This window comes from Poecilia reticulata, linkage group LG15 (genome assembly GCF_000633615.1).
Source record: "Poecilia reticulata strain Guanapo linkage group LG15, Guppy_female_1.0+MT, whole genome shotgun sequence".
Lineage (NCBI taxonomy): Eukaryota > Metazoa > Chordata > Actinopteri > Cyprinodontiformes > Poeciliidae > Poecilia > Poecilia reticulata.
The window spans coordinates 13,142,249-13,157,891 of NC_024345.1; the positions used below are offsets into that span (position 1 = coordinate 13,142,249).

A 15,643-nucleotide genomic window follows, 5' to 3' on the forward strand; every position below is an offset into this window, starting at 1 on the left:
ACGCTAAAAAACAAAGGCATCAGATGATGATCCAACAAAATATACACCATTATTAGTTTTCTTATTACTTTTGAGGGGGAAGTGGGGAGGAGTGTCGTCACTGTACATGCAGAATAAGTATAACGCGCAGAGAGTTGAACATGAACAACAGTGTTAAAAAGTGCTATGAAATGTTTACATAAATAAGAGCCACCTAGATTTAAGAGGCACTGGAGGTAAATTTATACAGCACTACCATTTTGCTCCTTCCAACCATGCAGAGCAGTGAATAATGTTCCCTATCTTAATTAAACTGGCATAGTCCTTTAAAAACAACACCTCACCCCTGATTCCGGGCTTCACGTTTGCTCCGGAGTTCAGTGCAGAGTCCCCTCTCTTCAGAACAATAAAGTGAATTAGCTCTGGGTTAATCTAGTTCTGTTGTAATGACATTAAGGAATTTTTCAATTAACCTCTTTGACTGGCTGTTGCAAAGGACTTCACAAATGACTTCCCATCCAGCAAGAGCTGGGTGCTCGTGCCTTGGGGACACGGATGCTCAGGATGTGGTCTTATCCATGTCTGCATGCTTGCCCCCGCTTGACAATGCGGATTAGCTGTGTTGCTTTGGCTCTTAACGGTGAAAATGAGTTGGCCCCGGATCCTGCACCCCCCCTATACCCCCCATTCACCCCCACCCAGTCAACCACACACACACTCTCTGTTTTGGGCTTTCGGCTAGGTGGGGTTTGGCCCATTTGTGTGTCTTTATCGTATCGGCTCTTTGAATTCAGCACTTACAATTAAATCCCTCTCCAGAAACCAGGCTGCTCTCTTTGTTTTCCATAATACAGAAGGCAGTTTGCTGTATGAAAACCCTCTCCTCCTCTTAAGAGTGCATTTAATCTGACAAAGGCAAGTTGCAGTCATGGCTGTTGTGTGTGTGTGTTTTTTAAAATGCTCTCTTGTTGTCACCTGCTGTAGAGCAGAGATTTGTCGACTGTGCTGTTAGAACTCCGGTTAAAAGCAATGCAAATCTGTCACTAGAAACATCTCAGATGGTGCTTGTTTTCTTCCCACATTCACTGTGTTTTCTTTTGCAGGCCTCGGTAATTTGTCTGAAGTGTTCCATCACTTGGCAATGGCAGTGTGGGATTAAGACGGCAGCTGCCGTAAATGAATGTAAACACAGCCTTCGCGCCTTCAAACAGCGGCCTCCAAGACTTGGCCTGCGTCTCCGCGGCACGGCGTATGCAGTGTGTGTACGCAGCGTGTGTAAGGGGGCCCCCCTTTCATCCTAAGGAGCATAGCTAGCCACCGTCCTTGATTTATCAAGATGAATCGCTGTAGGAGCCACTTGCAGCGTGTGCCATGCTCTCTTATAGAAACATATCGCTTAATCCACCCCAAGTTACCGGATGGGTGGCTCTTAGAATGGGCATTTACCTCTGAAATTGGTGTGTATGCTCAACGTTGCATGCATCTAGTTTGCATACAAATAAAGAATTATGGTTGTCGTGAAGCAGGTAGACTAAATGAGAGTACCAGCTGTCTTGATGTGTTCTCATCAGGCAGAACAGATTTTTCTCTCTCTTGCTGAGTGAGATAAAGTGGTTTCCTTTCTTTTTGTCTGCAGTTAATAATTACCAATAATCTATTCTATCATATTTCAAGATCTCCTACATGGCTCTCAATTTTAAACAACAATTAAAGCAATTAAGACTGTCGCATTCGGAAGCCATGTTTCATTCTCCGCGAAACGTCCTCTCCCTCCTTGTCCATATGGTACTTTGCAGCAGTGACATAAGGACAGCTTGGGAAAAAAAAGAAAAAGAGGAGGGGAGAAAACGATATTGCCTCATCCTTAATCTGTCGTTTACCGCGTGGTGTCTTAACTAACCAAGCTGACTCGCCGGGGCTATGCTTAAGTGGCAACCTAGTCATATCGGCGGATGATGAGAAGTGCTGCACCCAATCAAGGAAGGAAGTTTGTTTTCTTCTGACGAGACGCCTTCATGCGCATCAGCTCATGCTGTGAATACGATTAGCACGGAATAGCGTTCCGAGGGCATTTCCATGTAAATCTCAAATGCTGCTCCGGCATAAGTGTAATTGGCTTTCTTGTCATGGAGACATATCTGAACACACCATGTTAAATTGAAACAATTAACGGCTTCGAATGATTTCTGCTGTTCTGTGACAAATGCGTGACTGATTTCGGCTATTGTTTGGGACTGTTCTGCATAAAAGGTCTCGTGCTCTCCTAACAAACGCTCCGATGACTGATCACCTAAGATTTAAAAGCCGGTTCGTGTTATTGCCGAGGCATAAAATTGAGGGGAAGAAATCCAAAATGACGTCTTGTAAAAAAAAAAAAAAAAAAAAATTCTAACAATAAGGAGTCTTCAAGCACTAGATTAACATGGATGTTGTATTTATATTATCACAGTTAATAAAAGAGGGCCTAGGTTATGTAGCTTGGAGTGCTAATGCCATTATAAAACTGTAAGGCAATTACTCTGTTAGCTCTAGCCTGAGGTAATGAATGCATTTAGAAGCATAGGGCCATTAGATGAAGGTACTTCAAAGAGCACAGGAAGAGAGATTCATTTAAATACATGGGTAATTGCTTGACATGAACACATTTGTAATATTTTCTCCTTGTGGATTACACAAAGAATTGGAAAAGAATGGGCTTATGCTCATTTTAGGGGGGGACAAAAAGAATCCAAAGCAATCAGCTTAATAATAAAACAATATTGAGTTTCCACTTTTAATTTTATAATGAATCTAATTTGTTGCAGAGGAGAGAAATTGAGTGTGATATAATGTGATATCCAGTCTATTTGTCCATTACTGCCAGAGGGCACAAAATGGTATTATAAATTGTCTTTTTTATATTATGAATAGAAAATTGTTTTATAACAAGATCTTAAAAAGGAGGGTGAATTCTAAAGTCTCTCTTCACTTAACGCCATGCCCGCAAACCAATCTCCTTTCTCATCACTTGACTGCTCACACTTATTACTTTCATATTCACCCTGGACTTTGCATTGAATTTTTATATCTCCTCTCCTCCCACAGGGTCAGGCTGTCATCTGCGATGTTGTCTTAGAATTACGAGGTAAACTTCAATCAGAGGCAGCTTCCCCCCTTTTTTTCTCTGTGTTGCAACAATATTAGCGTGCATCCCTTGCTATCCATGAGCACTCCCATATTGGCTTTCTGTCTCCTTACAATTACCACGTGTCTTACTGGTCCCAGGGAGAAGGCTGGTGGAAATCAATAGCGCAGTAATATTATCAACTGGAGGGTGAAGTCATGGGAGGGAGGGAACGGAGGAGACGTGGGGTGTGGGGGGGGGGCTCGGATAGAGGTGGTGAGTGGGCTTGGTGTCGATTTGCCTTTCTGCTAATGCACACCGTGCCGTCCTCCAGCTTTATCTTCTTTTTATAGAGTCTCCCTGCCTCACCTGCACCCTGTAATGGCTGTTCTCTATATTCTGTTTCTGCTCTCATTCCGAATGTGCGCAGCAGCCTCGGCCCGCCGCAGGCTTGTTTTATTGGGAATGTGCTTTTGACCCCGAGAGCTGACCCTGAGATGGCAAGCTTAACAATGACGAATCACTTCGTGGGATCATTTACATGCCCCCTGAACCCCATATTTGGGTCCATTAGAGAGCAAATCAAATATTTATGTTGTTTATTGGGAGTGCAGGGTTTCATCTCACTCTCTGATTGTTTCATGCAAAGGCCGGGAGACCGTGCTATATTAAGTATACGCTCACCCAGGAAACTAATCTCAGTCTCAGTGTCAAAATCTGTCCCACAACCAGCCATGCTTTGTATTCAAGGTTTCTCTGTAATAAAGCCATGTTACCATGTAACATTGTGTCTCTGGTTGCAGAAAAGATGTGGACTTTGTTTATATACAGTGGCTCTCAAAAGGGTGCAGGACTCTGTTATAATGTGCAAAAGTTTTGATGATAAAACAGTATGTCACCTCAACAAACTTTCACCACATAGAATTGAAGTAAAAAGCCAAGATATAAGTCTTCAAATTAAAATGATCATTAAAAAAAAGTGCAATAACCTTCACAACCTTAACCTAATACTTGATGTTAAAAGGCCTTTTGATTTAATTTAAGAATTTTATTTTTTGGACATCTTCTACTGATTAAAGTGAATCTGAAGTTCAGCCACCCTAGTAGGATTTTTATTGCACTTCCATTTGCATCTTTTGGTTCGCTGACAAGTTAAGGATTTTGTATTACAAAATTATCAGTCATTAAAAAAGCACAAAAAAATGTATATATATATCCTACATCTCCACTAATCTTCAAATATTTACTAAGGAGTTGGGCTGCAAGAACAGTCACCTTTTATTTCAAATAAAATTTGTTGTGGTCAGATGAAACCAAAGTTGAACTTTGGGCCACAATTGTAAAGGATAAGTTTGACTCAAAGACAACACCCACCACCAAATGAACAACATAACCAACACACTGAAACATGGTGGCTTCAGTTGGCACTGCGTATTTTCATTTTTCAAAGTGGAAGGAAATATATCAGATACTAGTCAGCTTTATCATAAAACATCAAAATGAAGTGGGAATTAGTTTGTCAACATTACCGGAAGTCCAAGCATACTGTCCAATTAATAAAACAATAGTTTTGTAAGAGAAGAATTAAAGTTTTGCACTGACCAAGCTAAAACTCTCTAAACAAATCTAACGTAAAATCCGTGGGTCCATCTAAAGATGGCCATGTGTGGCCATAATTGTCTGACAGATTTGGATAACTTTCATGTAGCATGCTGATATAGTCTAACTATATATATCAGCCTGATATATGCTGATATATTAAGCATATGACTTAATCAGTTTTCAGACAAACTGATTCGGTTTATACTTATACTTACAATAACCCGACTTATGCAGTCAGGTTATTGCAACATTTTTGTTTTTTACTTGAAGTGATTTTAGTGCAGATATATTTAACATAATATGTGTACAAATGTTTTGAAATTATTTATCATGCTTTAATTTTAACAGAGGGTGAAAACTTTTGAAAACTCTGTAAAACTCAAACAGTCTTGCCAGCGGAGACAGAGTTGTAGATATGAAAGGTAAGTGAACTTCACCTTTTGGTCAACGTTTACACCTGAAATTAGAGCAACATTTCATGTCGAGGTGTAGCTTCCTGTCTCCACAGGGACCAGGTCTAATTGAAACACTTCATATACTGAGCCAAAGACTAGCTGTGAAGTTCCATTTCTCCAGGTTGCCTTGGTCAAACATCACACTTTATTAAATTGTCCATTGGACATTAATAATTTTGTTGTGTTGCTTGCTGGGATATGATAGATAAGGTCTTTAAAGGTTCTGCAGTATTATTAAAACTCCGAGGTGGTCCCCGCTTTTCAGCGTGCCGAGGGGTCTTGAATTGACTAATCAGTCATATTATTACTTTTGACACATTCGGAGCGTTGGTCATCAAAATGGTTACTAGTGGGGTGGCAATTAGAGAAAACACACAGGTTCTATCAGTGGGAAACTAAGAGTAAAAGAATCAAATGAATCAAATAAGAATAAAGGAATCAAAAGGACTGTGCAGAAAAGCATTTATGAAAAAAAAACAAAAACAGACGTGAACACCTCAGTTTTAATGCTAATTCTCAGTTCTTTCTTTCATTTGGCCTATTGATGTGTCATGCCAAACTGATGTGACTTTCAACTTAAAGATAAAAAACAAAACATTATAAAAGCCAGAGCATAATAACATGCAGTCTTTGTCTATTAGCTGCAGCAAGACTAGAAAGGTTTACGGCACAGGGTTCTGTAAACAAAAGATTAAACCAAATCGAGCCGCAGAAAATGAAAGGAAAACATGAGTGGGGTAATGAGGGTGCAGGCGTCGTTTCTGACCAGATTACCATCTCCACAGACTACTGGAGAGGAAAACGCCTGATTGAGCTATTTTACCACACAGAGAGTTTACGCCTCTCTCCCCACACACACACACACACACACACACACACACGCACACACACAAAAAGCCAATACCATTACCACGCTGGTTGGAGGGTGAGCCACATATGTGGAGTAAAAGCTGTTAGCGCTCTGGGTCGCAGTGCTCTGCGTTGATGGGAATGTTGTTTAGTTTATTTGTCACAGAGTATTAGCAAGATATTAAATAGATGGTTTGGGATTTTTGAAGGGAGGTTCTGTTAAAAGATTATAGGCAGTAAATATCTTACTTCAAAGGGATAATTCTTTTGGTGTCTTCATTTAGTGTAAATCCAGATTAGTTGACCCTGGAGATTGAAGCTGGTGGCCAAGAATAAAGTTTACTTGTAAGGTCTTAACACAACCTCAGTCCCAAAAATGTTGCCGCTGTTTAAGCAAATGCTATTTTATCGACCTGCATTGCATTAGTGTGTGCAATATCAATATGGAAAATTGGACAGCAATAAAATGATTTTACTGTACAGGATCTATACTCTGTATTGGATGAGGCCTTTTTGCACCTAGTTTACATGTTCTCCCCTTACATATGTGAGTAATGTCCAGACTACTGATGCTTCCTCCCACAGTACTCCATGCACATTCACTTAGTCTATAGTTTGTTTCTTTTTGCCTTGTGATGAATTGGTGGCTTGTAAAGAGTGTACCCTGCCTTTTGCCCAATGACCGCTGGCGCACTAGTCCCCCAACGAGCTTCCAAGGACAGTCACCAATACACAACGGGCGATGGCCCCTCTCGGACCAGCCGATTAGCACCAACAAACTTAATCTGGATTTATATTAAATAACGTCATGAGGGTTATCTGCTATGGTTAAGATATAAACTGTTCCTTCAGAACCTGAAGAGCTCTGTGTCATTACCACCCTACGTTTCTCTGCTCGGGAAGGACAATGTACTGACCTTTGGTAATCTCTCAGGATCGCCAGGGTGTCTGGGGATGACCTTCTGCAGCCTCTGGAAACCGTAGTCGATGGTGGGCTCATTGAGGGCTAGAAGAGAGGAAAGGGAAGATAAAGATTAGACCCATTTGAGGGCTAATTTTGCCAGAGATATGAGGGAACTAATTGAAAAATTTGTGATGGTTTACAGTACAGAAATAATTTCAGAATGCCTAATTAAAAAAATTAAAAAAACTCAAGGGTGAGACAATGTTTTATGAAACATCATCAGCTCTGGTGGGGGTTTGGGGAGGGGGGGGGGTTCCTTTTGACACTTGTGTCACCAAGTGCTATTTCATTAGCAGCCATGATGACCTACATCAGCCTAAGAATGCTTTAGAGGGACCCTCCCCCTTTTTATCTGCTTGGGAATATTGACTACAGTAAACTACATAGCGGGGGTCTTTTAATCTAACAGAGCTTTAATAATCTGTGAAAGACTGTCCACACATTGATCTAGTGTAAGTTGCTGTCATTTCACCCTTCTGCACCAACTGTACTGCAACACTGGGCCCTTGAAAAACGGTGGCAGATCCCATGGAGCCATTAATCTCTCCCACCCCTCAAACAGTAATCTGGGGCATGAGGCATATTGGGCGATGAATCAGAGGCACAAAGTAAATGAATCATAACCCAGACTTTGGTGAGAGCCGGGCGTTTTATGTCTGACAGTCCTAATGGGTAATTGAAGGTTTCCTTACAGCTCCGCCTGATTCTAAACAATCGTGTACACTCAGAGAGAGGCCGAGGGGAGGAGGGTTAGGAAGGAGGAGAGCAGTGCAAAAGGGGAAAGAATGGCTTAATAGAGAACATCACTTCTCAATGTAGATATCATTTTCAGGAGAGTAACTCCGCCGAGCAAGGCGCTTCATAAATCAATGGCTTTCTATGGAGACTAATAAGAGCTGCCTGCCTCTATTCATTGTTCAGCCTGTAATTTGGCCCATCACTCATTACTCAGCATGTAATTTCAGCATTAACACCACACAGCTCGCTGAACCTGCTGAATGTATAAGCAAGTGAACGCAACCCCCAACAATTTCACAGAAACACACACACACACACTCAAGTTTGTGTACCTACTCTCATTTATTCATTTGAGTAACTTCACTTGTACTTAACCATGACCATCACCAGTACTTTGACCGGCACTCTTCAACCAGAAATTACATTCTACCGGATTAGGACTGGGTTTTGGTTTATACAAAGCCTGCTGCTCTTTGTTGGTGCTTTTGCAGGAAAATGTCTTAAACAAGTGATCTCAAGCACAAAGAGATGTGGGCAGTGACACAAAAGTCATGACCTAAGGATCATGTAGTTGGTTTAGCCCTACCGCTATGGACAGCCTTATTTCTTTGCAATTAATTATGGTGGATAAAAATTACCATTGGAAACAGGGCACTTTTTCATGAAACTGATGTATTATCAGTTTTATTTATTTTTATGTTTGCACACATGTGACCAAATATCCGTTATGATGTAAACAGTAATCAGTTCTGCAGTGGAAATTGCTTTTATGCTCCATTCTGCAACTTGGCATGTACAACTTGAAAATCTTCATTGTAATAACCTGTGTGTAATCTTTCTTTCACTTTGAATAAAAGATTCTTGAATATTATATTAATAAACACATTGTTTTTAAATCCAACTGCACAATTATTGGTGGGTGTGATGGTGAGTTATTTAAATGTTTAGCAGTACTATAGTGGGCCATTTAAGACTTGACAACATTGACGCTTTTGTGCCATTAAAAATATGTAAGATGAGTAAAAATTTGCTTGCTTTTTTTTTTTACCGCTTTTGTTATAAAGTGTGGTTCTGTTATCAAGGGCTAAAAAATGTATTCTACTTTGCTGTCTCTATACAACACAGAACCAATTTGGACGCGCTATCCCTCAGTAATGTCGGGTCAAGAGCTTAGATTTAGTTTTATGTGTTGAAATGGGACTCAGGACTTTATTTCCATGCCAACGTTTGACATGGACACTAATTTCCTATTCATTCAAACTTGTTCTTGCAATTGAACACATGCAGCAGTTGTGCTAAACGCTGAATACAGTAATTGCCAGCTCAAGCATGGTCAAACAGCAATTATGTACTCAAGCATGGACAAAGTGGGGGCTCTAATCGATATCACAGATCCAGCTTACAAATACAGTGGTATTCAACTCGGCAGTGCAGACACACCTGAATAAACCCCCCGCCACAGCTACATACACTGCTGGAAATCTGATTTGACATGTCATCATGTGTCGCAAAACGACAAAGGTCTGCTTCGGAATGTAGGGGGAGAAGCCATCTTCTCCTTAATAAAGGATTGATCTGCCATATTGATCTTACATGACAAGGCTGCAGTGAGGAATTTGCCCCCTTTTCTTTTGTTATTTCCACTCCCCTCCTTATCTTATGCACTGTGGCAGACCCGTGCAGGCGTGCGTGCGCACACATGCAAGCGTGTGAACGCCCGTGCCCCGCGTGGAAAACGCGTATGTGCTCGACGGCCCTGCCAGACCCCGCTGCTCAGTGTGATGTAAATTGTGTATGTGTAAAAAGCACTCCATAATCAGGCCATCCATCATCAGAGGCTGTCAGTGGGCTCTCTCAGGGTGATACATCACGCTCTCCTGTCCTCTGCCTCAGCTGGGGCCTGCAGAACCCGCCAGGCATGCTGGGAACTCGGCCGGACAGATGTACAGTACAGAACGAGACGGAGAACAGGAGAGGTGGACTTTTTGACGTGTCTTTCCAATGATAATGATGCCCTACTGTAATACTGTAAATGCCGGCCTAAGAACTGCAATGAATGTGATTTGGAGGACTTAGTTGGCACCACGCTCTGGTGACAGACCAAAAAAAAAAAGAAGAAAAAAACAAAAAAGATATATTAAAACTTGTCTCAGTTGGTGTCAGGACTCAGTGCAGTCCCAGTTTTCCAGCACAAGGCATGATCTCCCCATGCCGGCATGTCGCCGTCTCATCTATCATGGAGATGATCTTTGTAACAACCCTGGCGTAATGAAATTGGTGACACAGACCGCCATCTGCTATTGATTTCATGCAAATGCTTTTGACAGCTGATGGAGACTTGCATTAGCGCTAAACGGTGCTGTCAGTTGATGAGTTGACAGTTTTGTAGTCATAGCGTGTAACACCGGCGCAGACAGACACAGACAATGTCAATAATCCTGTAAGAGCTGCTGATGATATATACTGAGCACTTATATTCAATCTGGACAATAAATGTGCAGTCGCTGCACTGCTCTGCAGATTTTTTTCTTTTTTTTTTTTTTTTCTCCGTGCAAAGATTTCCTTTCATCCTCTGAGCTTTTACAAGAATCATTGGGACCACTCTCCTTACGTTTTCCTGCATTGACGTGCACGTTTCCACACATTTACCCTCTTCACCTCCCAGGTCTACTTCAGTCCTCGACACCTCGTCATGTGCTTCTTCTCACTCATAAACTTTGCGCTGCAATAAAGTGGTGCGATGATCCAGAGCCAAAATTTGTTTAGTCCTCCTTGACCTTCCAATGATAAACAGTGAAAGTGGTATTACACTCCCTCGCCCCCTTCACCCATTCTTACTCCTTCTGTAAGACTTCTGAGTCGCTTCGAGGAAACACGAAACCATCCACACACATCCCATAAATCCTGCGCTGGGTGGGGAGTCTAGCCGAAGGGAGGCGGAGGGACAGAGAGAACTATGGGAGGTATGATAGGGGAGGGTGGGTGTCGGGGAGCGGGAGGGGTGGGGGGTCACTGGCACGTTCCAGTCACGCCCGCTTCCCGGCCCGCGGCCAATCAATACCACTTTCCTGTTTTAGAGGCGGGTAATTATGAGGTGGAGAGATTGTGTGACCTCTCACCCCTGCTGCATTACTCGCCTGATATTAAGATAAATTGCCTGATTTTGGGTAAACATATGCTGCAATTCAAACTGTCAGCACTGGTTTGCTCAGGGATAATTTGTATTGATCTCCTGGCTTCTTCCCCATTTTGCTTACTGACCTCATGGATAATTAGAGAAAAAGAGACACGGGGAGGTAAGGCAGGGCTTGCATTTGAATACTTTGCCGGAGAGATGAAGAGCACGCGGCGAGGGGGAGGAGGGAACATTAGACACTAATAGAATTTTCATTTTCTCTCATTTTCTGCACAGATTTCGACAGGTTGCGCGTTTTGTTCAATTATACTCCTTATATCTGTTCACCCTGCCTGGATCAGAGATGCTTCGTGTTTTAATTTCCAGGATGATAGAAATTTTCCTAACTGAATGTGACAGCAAATATGTTTCAAATTTAACAGCTGATAACTTAAAGAATTATGGCCACATGCGAGCAGAATTAGCATGGTAAGTGGCAAAATGCGCAGACTTTACTGTGGACCGTCTTGAAGATTGGGAAGTAGAATATTTTTTTATGACTATTTCAGCAATTCTCTCAAGAGACCGAATGATCGCGTTTCAGAATATGAAGAAATGGAATGCCTGACTCCTCGTGCAGCTGCGACCGTATCGTTTCCTCCTTTTTGAGCAGCCCCGCATGCGCACTTGGCAGCCGTGGCAGGCCTGCAGTTGAATTCCTCCTTTCCTGGAATGCACGCTTCCCAATCTTATTTCGATCTGACGCCTCAATCTTTCCCCCCCTTTTCCCTTCATTTTCTGCGCGAGGTCCTTCAGCAGCCTCGGTCACCGCCACTTTACTTAAAATGTAGAGTGGATCGCTTGTACATGGCGTATGAGTGTGGTCTGCTGCTCACTTCTCCGTGTTCTCTGGAAATGGGACATGAGTAACCGCTCTGAGGGAACAGAAGAACATGGCCGATGCTGGCAGCCAGAAGTGCTTACATGGCAATACGGCAGTGTGTGCCCTCAATCTATATGAAAGTGGAGTGAACACGTGTATTGACTTACAGTATCAGGGTATAAACATAGGGAAATGTTTGAGCAAAGCAGTAAATTCAAGGGAAATTGTTCCTTGTTAAGTCTACGAGCCTGAATGGAAGCCTGCACAGAGTACTAGCATTCCTGCCAGCCATTACAGCTTATTACGATAACTCTATCTTTCCAGGAGATAAAAACCTAGCCTTGTTGCCATTTGCCAGCTATTACTTTCGCTAATTATACTTAACTGCTTCGAGCTTATCTCCACTCCTCCTACACCATTGAGCAGTTTTTTTTTCTTTCCCCCCTTAACACAAATTAGAGGTGGAGTGGGAGTTGGAAAGGGGGAGACAGATAAACAGCACAAGCAAGAAGTTCATTCAAGTGTTATTGCATTTGTGACTTGTCAAACTGAAGCCCAGTAGGCACCTGTAGTCTGTTAAGCGAATGCAGATCTATCATCACGCAGAATGACCTCTTCCAGCTGAAATTCACCACTCTACAGGAATTACTTGGTGTCTTGTTATGGTATTCATTGCCCTTGAGAATTTTCTCAGTTCATCATGTTACAGCCAAAAAGAAAAAAAAAAAGTATTTTATTGAGACTTAATGTAACAAACCTACACAGAGATGTATAGAAGTGTATAGAAGTCTAGTTTTTTTTTCAAATAAAACTGAAATCCCAAAAGTTGCGTGTGAATTTGTATTCAACCCCCTTTCTTCTGATACTCCAAAATAAAATCCAATGCAATCAATCCTCTCTTCAAAAGGTCACTTAATCCAATTAATTAATGTAATTTAATCTTGCTCTCCTGCGAGTGCCTCAGAGGTTTGTTTGAGAACATCAGTGAGCAAACAGCATTAGGAAAAGCAATGAACTCAACTGACAGGTCAAGGATGAAGTTGTTAAAAGTTAGTGTTAGGTCGGGAAGTCTATGGTGCTACTGCAAACCTACCAAGATGTGGGAAGAGTCCCACGGTAACTGGAGGAGCTGCAGAGATACACAGCTCAGGTGGGGGGGAATCTATTGAAAGGAAAACCATTTGTTTTTTCTTGCCACTCTTTATGGAAACGTGGTGAGAGGAAAGTCAAGCATTTTGCTTCAAGTTAGCATATAGAAAAAGTTGCTCATGTAAGATGAGACTAAAATGTAACTGCATGCAAAACACTGAGTGGCAGAAAAACTAAGACAGCAGATCGCCCTGAACGCACCATACCCACAAGGAACCAGGAAAAAGGATGGTGGCAGCATCATGCTGTGGATATGCTATTCTTCAGCAGCAGAAGCTGATCATTGCTAATAGGGAAATCGATGAAGATAAATACAGAGCAATCTTGGAATAAAGCCTATTTGAGGCAAAATGTTACACATCTGGCAATAAAACGTGGCTCAAACCAAATCAGGTCCATGTTTCCGAATGACCTAGACATAAAAACCAATTGAGATTCTGCTGTAAGATTTTAAAATACTCTGATGCTTTTGTCTGCAACATGATAACACGAGAAAGCATTTCAGGTCTGAATACTACTGCAAAGCACTGTAGAAAGGGCGAATAACTTTTCCATGGTGATTAAAACTGGTGTGCATAGAGGGAAAGTAAAGAAATCAGAAGTCATGCTGCTGCTCTTCAGAATAGGTAAGATCCATTCAGAAGAGTAGAAAACATGCACACAGACGTGGAAACCAACCTATAAATCAACCAAACCAAGCCAAATTGAAATTTTCACAGCAAGCCCACGCAAAGCAAACCTCATCTGTTTCAACACTGACCATATCATCTCCATCCACTGCAGCCAGTTACCACTCAGTGATTCCATCTCCAGCAGTCTCGAGATGAACAGGAAATTAAAATTTCAAAGATCTGCAGTTAAGATAAATCAATGGAGACAGATCAATGTTCATTGAAATTTCATGAACTTTGAGCCAATACAGATGAAAAAAGCTCGACAGTTACAGTCTCCCACAGATATTGCCCCTGCAACAGATAAAATGTAATTAACACGGTTAAAAGGGAGCAATGTTACAGATCGCACATCCATAATTTCAGCTCCCTTCATATCGGCTGGGTTATTAGAAAGGTGCCAGAGACACCTGTTCAATCCTCTTAGATGACACCTAAAGCACGTGTGCCTCTTCTCCGAGGACGCCGGTGGACTCTCGCACATTACCGGCCCCGCAGAAATCAAATGGGCTCCCTTCACAGCTGATTGCAAGCGCAAATTAATATTGTAAAATGAAGATCAATACATGGACGGGGCATGGATCGATGGCGGCTAAATTACGGGTGAATTTTCCCCCTCATTCAAGATGAGTTGTGTTTTCCTCTCAAAGTCAATACCGCGCTGCCTCCCTCATTCATTTCTCAATAAACTTGCCGATGAATTTCAATCAAAAAGCGGCAGCGGAGGAGAGGGGATGGGGGTCGGGGGGCTGGAGTTCCTTTAAAGCCCGTCGGGTTTGGATGATGCCTGAAAATGGGGCAAGAAGGGAAGGCGGTGAAAGGAGAACAGAACATATTTCTGCCTGTCTGTCCTGTGGCAAAAGACTAATGCTGCGACTTGGTGACAACTTCCCCTTACCAAACAAACCACTAACATTTAAACAAAAAAGTGGGCCCAATTAAAAATAAATCAATGCATACCCTCTTTATTGGTAGAAAAAAACACACTAAAACCTTCATTTTTTATTATTTTTTTTATCCCCGCTCCTGAAAGATAACCACTTTCAGAAACAAGTAATAGGTGAAAATACTCGCTCAACCGCGAGTACTTATTTCAATCAATTTCCTGAAGCTGGATTTCACAGGTCACTTGCTGATAACACGCTGTGGAATAATGCCACAGTGCGCTTCTCAAAGCTTACCTGACAAGCTGCCTGACAGTGGGGGAGTGTGAGCACGTGTCACGTCAGCCCTCTAATTGGACACAAGGACCTTCCTCTGTGGAACCTTGTCGCGATGCACACAAGCTCGCAAGGCCTTCAAGCCCAGGCCCATCTCACTTGGCAATGAGTGTCTGCTCCACTCCTGTGGAGCTCGCGCTAAATACCAGCAGTTGTAATAAGACAGGCAGGTATGGCGATGGCTGGTGGATAACACGCCTTGACACATGCTAAAACTGTTGTGCCAACCGGTTACAACCCATTCACTGTGGAGATGACATTTATAAATGCCTGTGTCATCCTTTCTCGCTCCTGCGCTGACTTTCGTCTTAAAAATAGGCTTTGGAGAAAGGCTCCAGAACCCTGCGTGGAGCAGATTCTAAATACGCAAATGGAGTATGAAGTATTTGGTGCATTTGCAGGTCCTCCTCAGAAGCCGATCTGTTTACATACCTCCTTGAATGCCTTTGATTATAACATATCTTTCGGTAGGCCACACCCCGTCACTGACCATTCGCTAGTGAAGTACCAAACCCAGCCCTGCAGGACAGGAAATGAAAAGGAAGCTCTCCATCTAATCAGCTTGTAAGTCTGGGACTTCAAAGTGCCGGCAGGGCGGAGAGGATGGGCTCAATTCACCAGCTGGACGGCACAGGACCCTGTATCTGATGTGTGCCGATAAAGATGTCTTTGGTTGTTTATTTAATTTTTTTCACAAGAGAGGAGGGTCAAGAAAGGCGCTGCATTTTGTTCCGCCTTCCACGAGTGGAGCAGGAAGTGTTTGATTTTTGGATAGCACTATTTATAGCTTTGGAGAAAAAAGGACTATTTGCTAAGATGCAGTAAAAATCCAATGTACATGCATGTTTGTTTTGTTTTTTTGGCTTAATAAATTTAAAACATTTAGTTTATGTGTACTTTGCCTTGCAAAAGTTT

The 15,643-nt window shown here is 42.2% G+C and overlaps 1 protein-coding gene across 4 annotated transcripts in view; it reads right to left on the bottom strand.

Annotated features, from left to right (window-relative positions):
* The window catches only part of LOC103476771 (EBF transcription factor 3), an 86,973-nt gene that overhangs the window by 6,004 nt on the left and 65,326 nt on the right, over nt 1-15,643 (bottom strand). For all 4 annotated transcript variants that reach the window (XM_008429335.2, XM_008429338.2, XM_008429339.2 and 1 more), the window contains exon 11: nt 6,906-6,994. In XM_008429335.2, the coding sequence (XP_008427557.1) occupies nt 6,906-6,994 (89 nt within the window). The remainder of the gene's footprint in view (nt 1-6,905; nt 6,995-15,643) is intronic.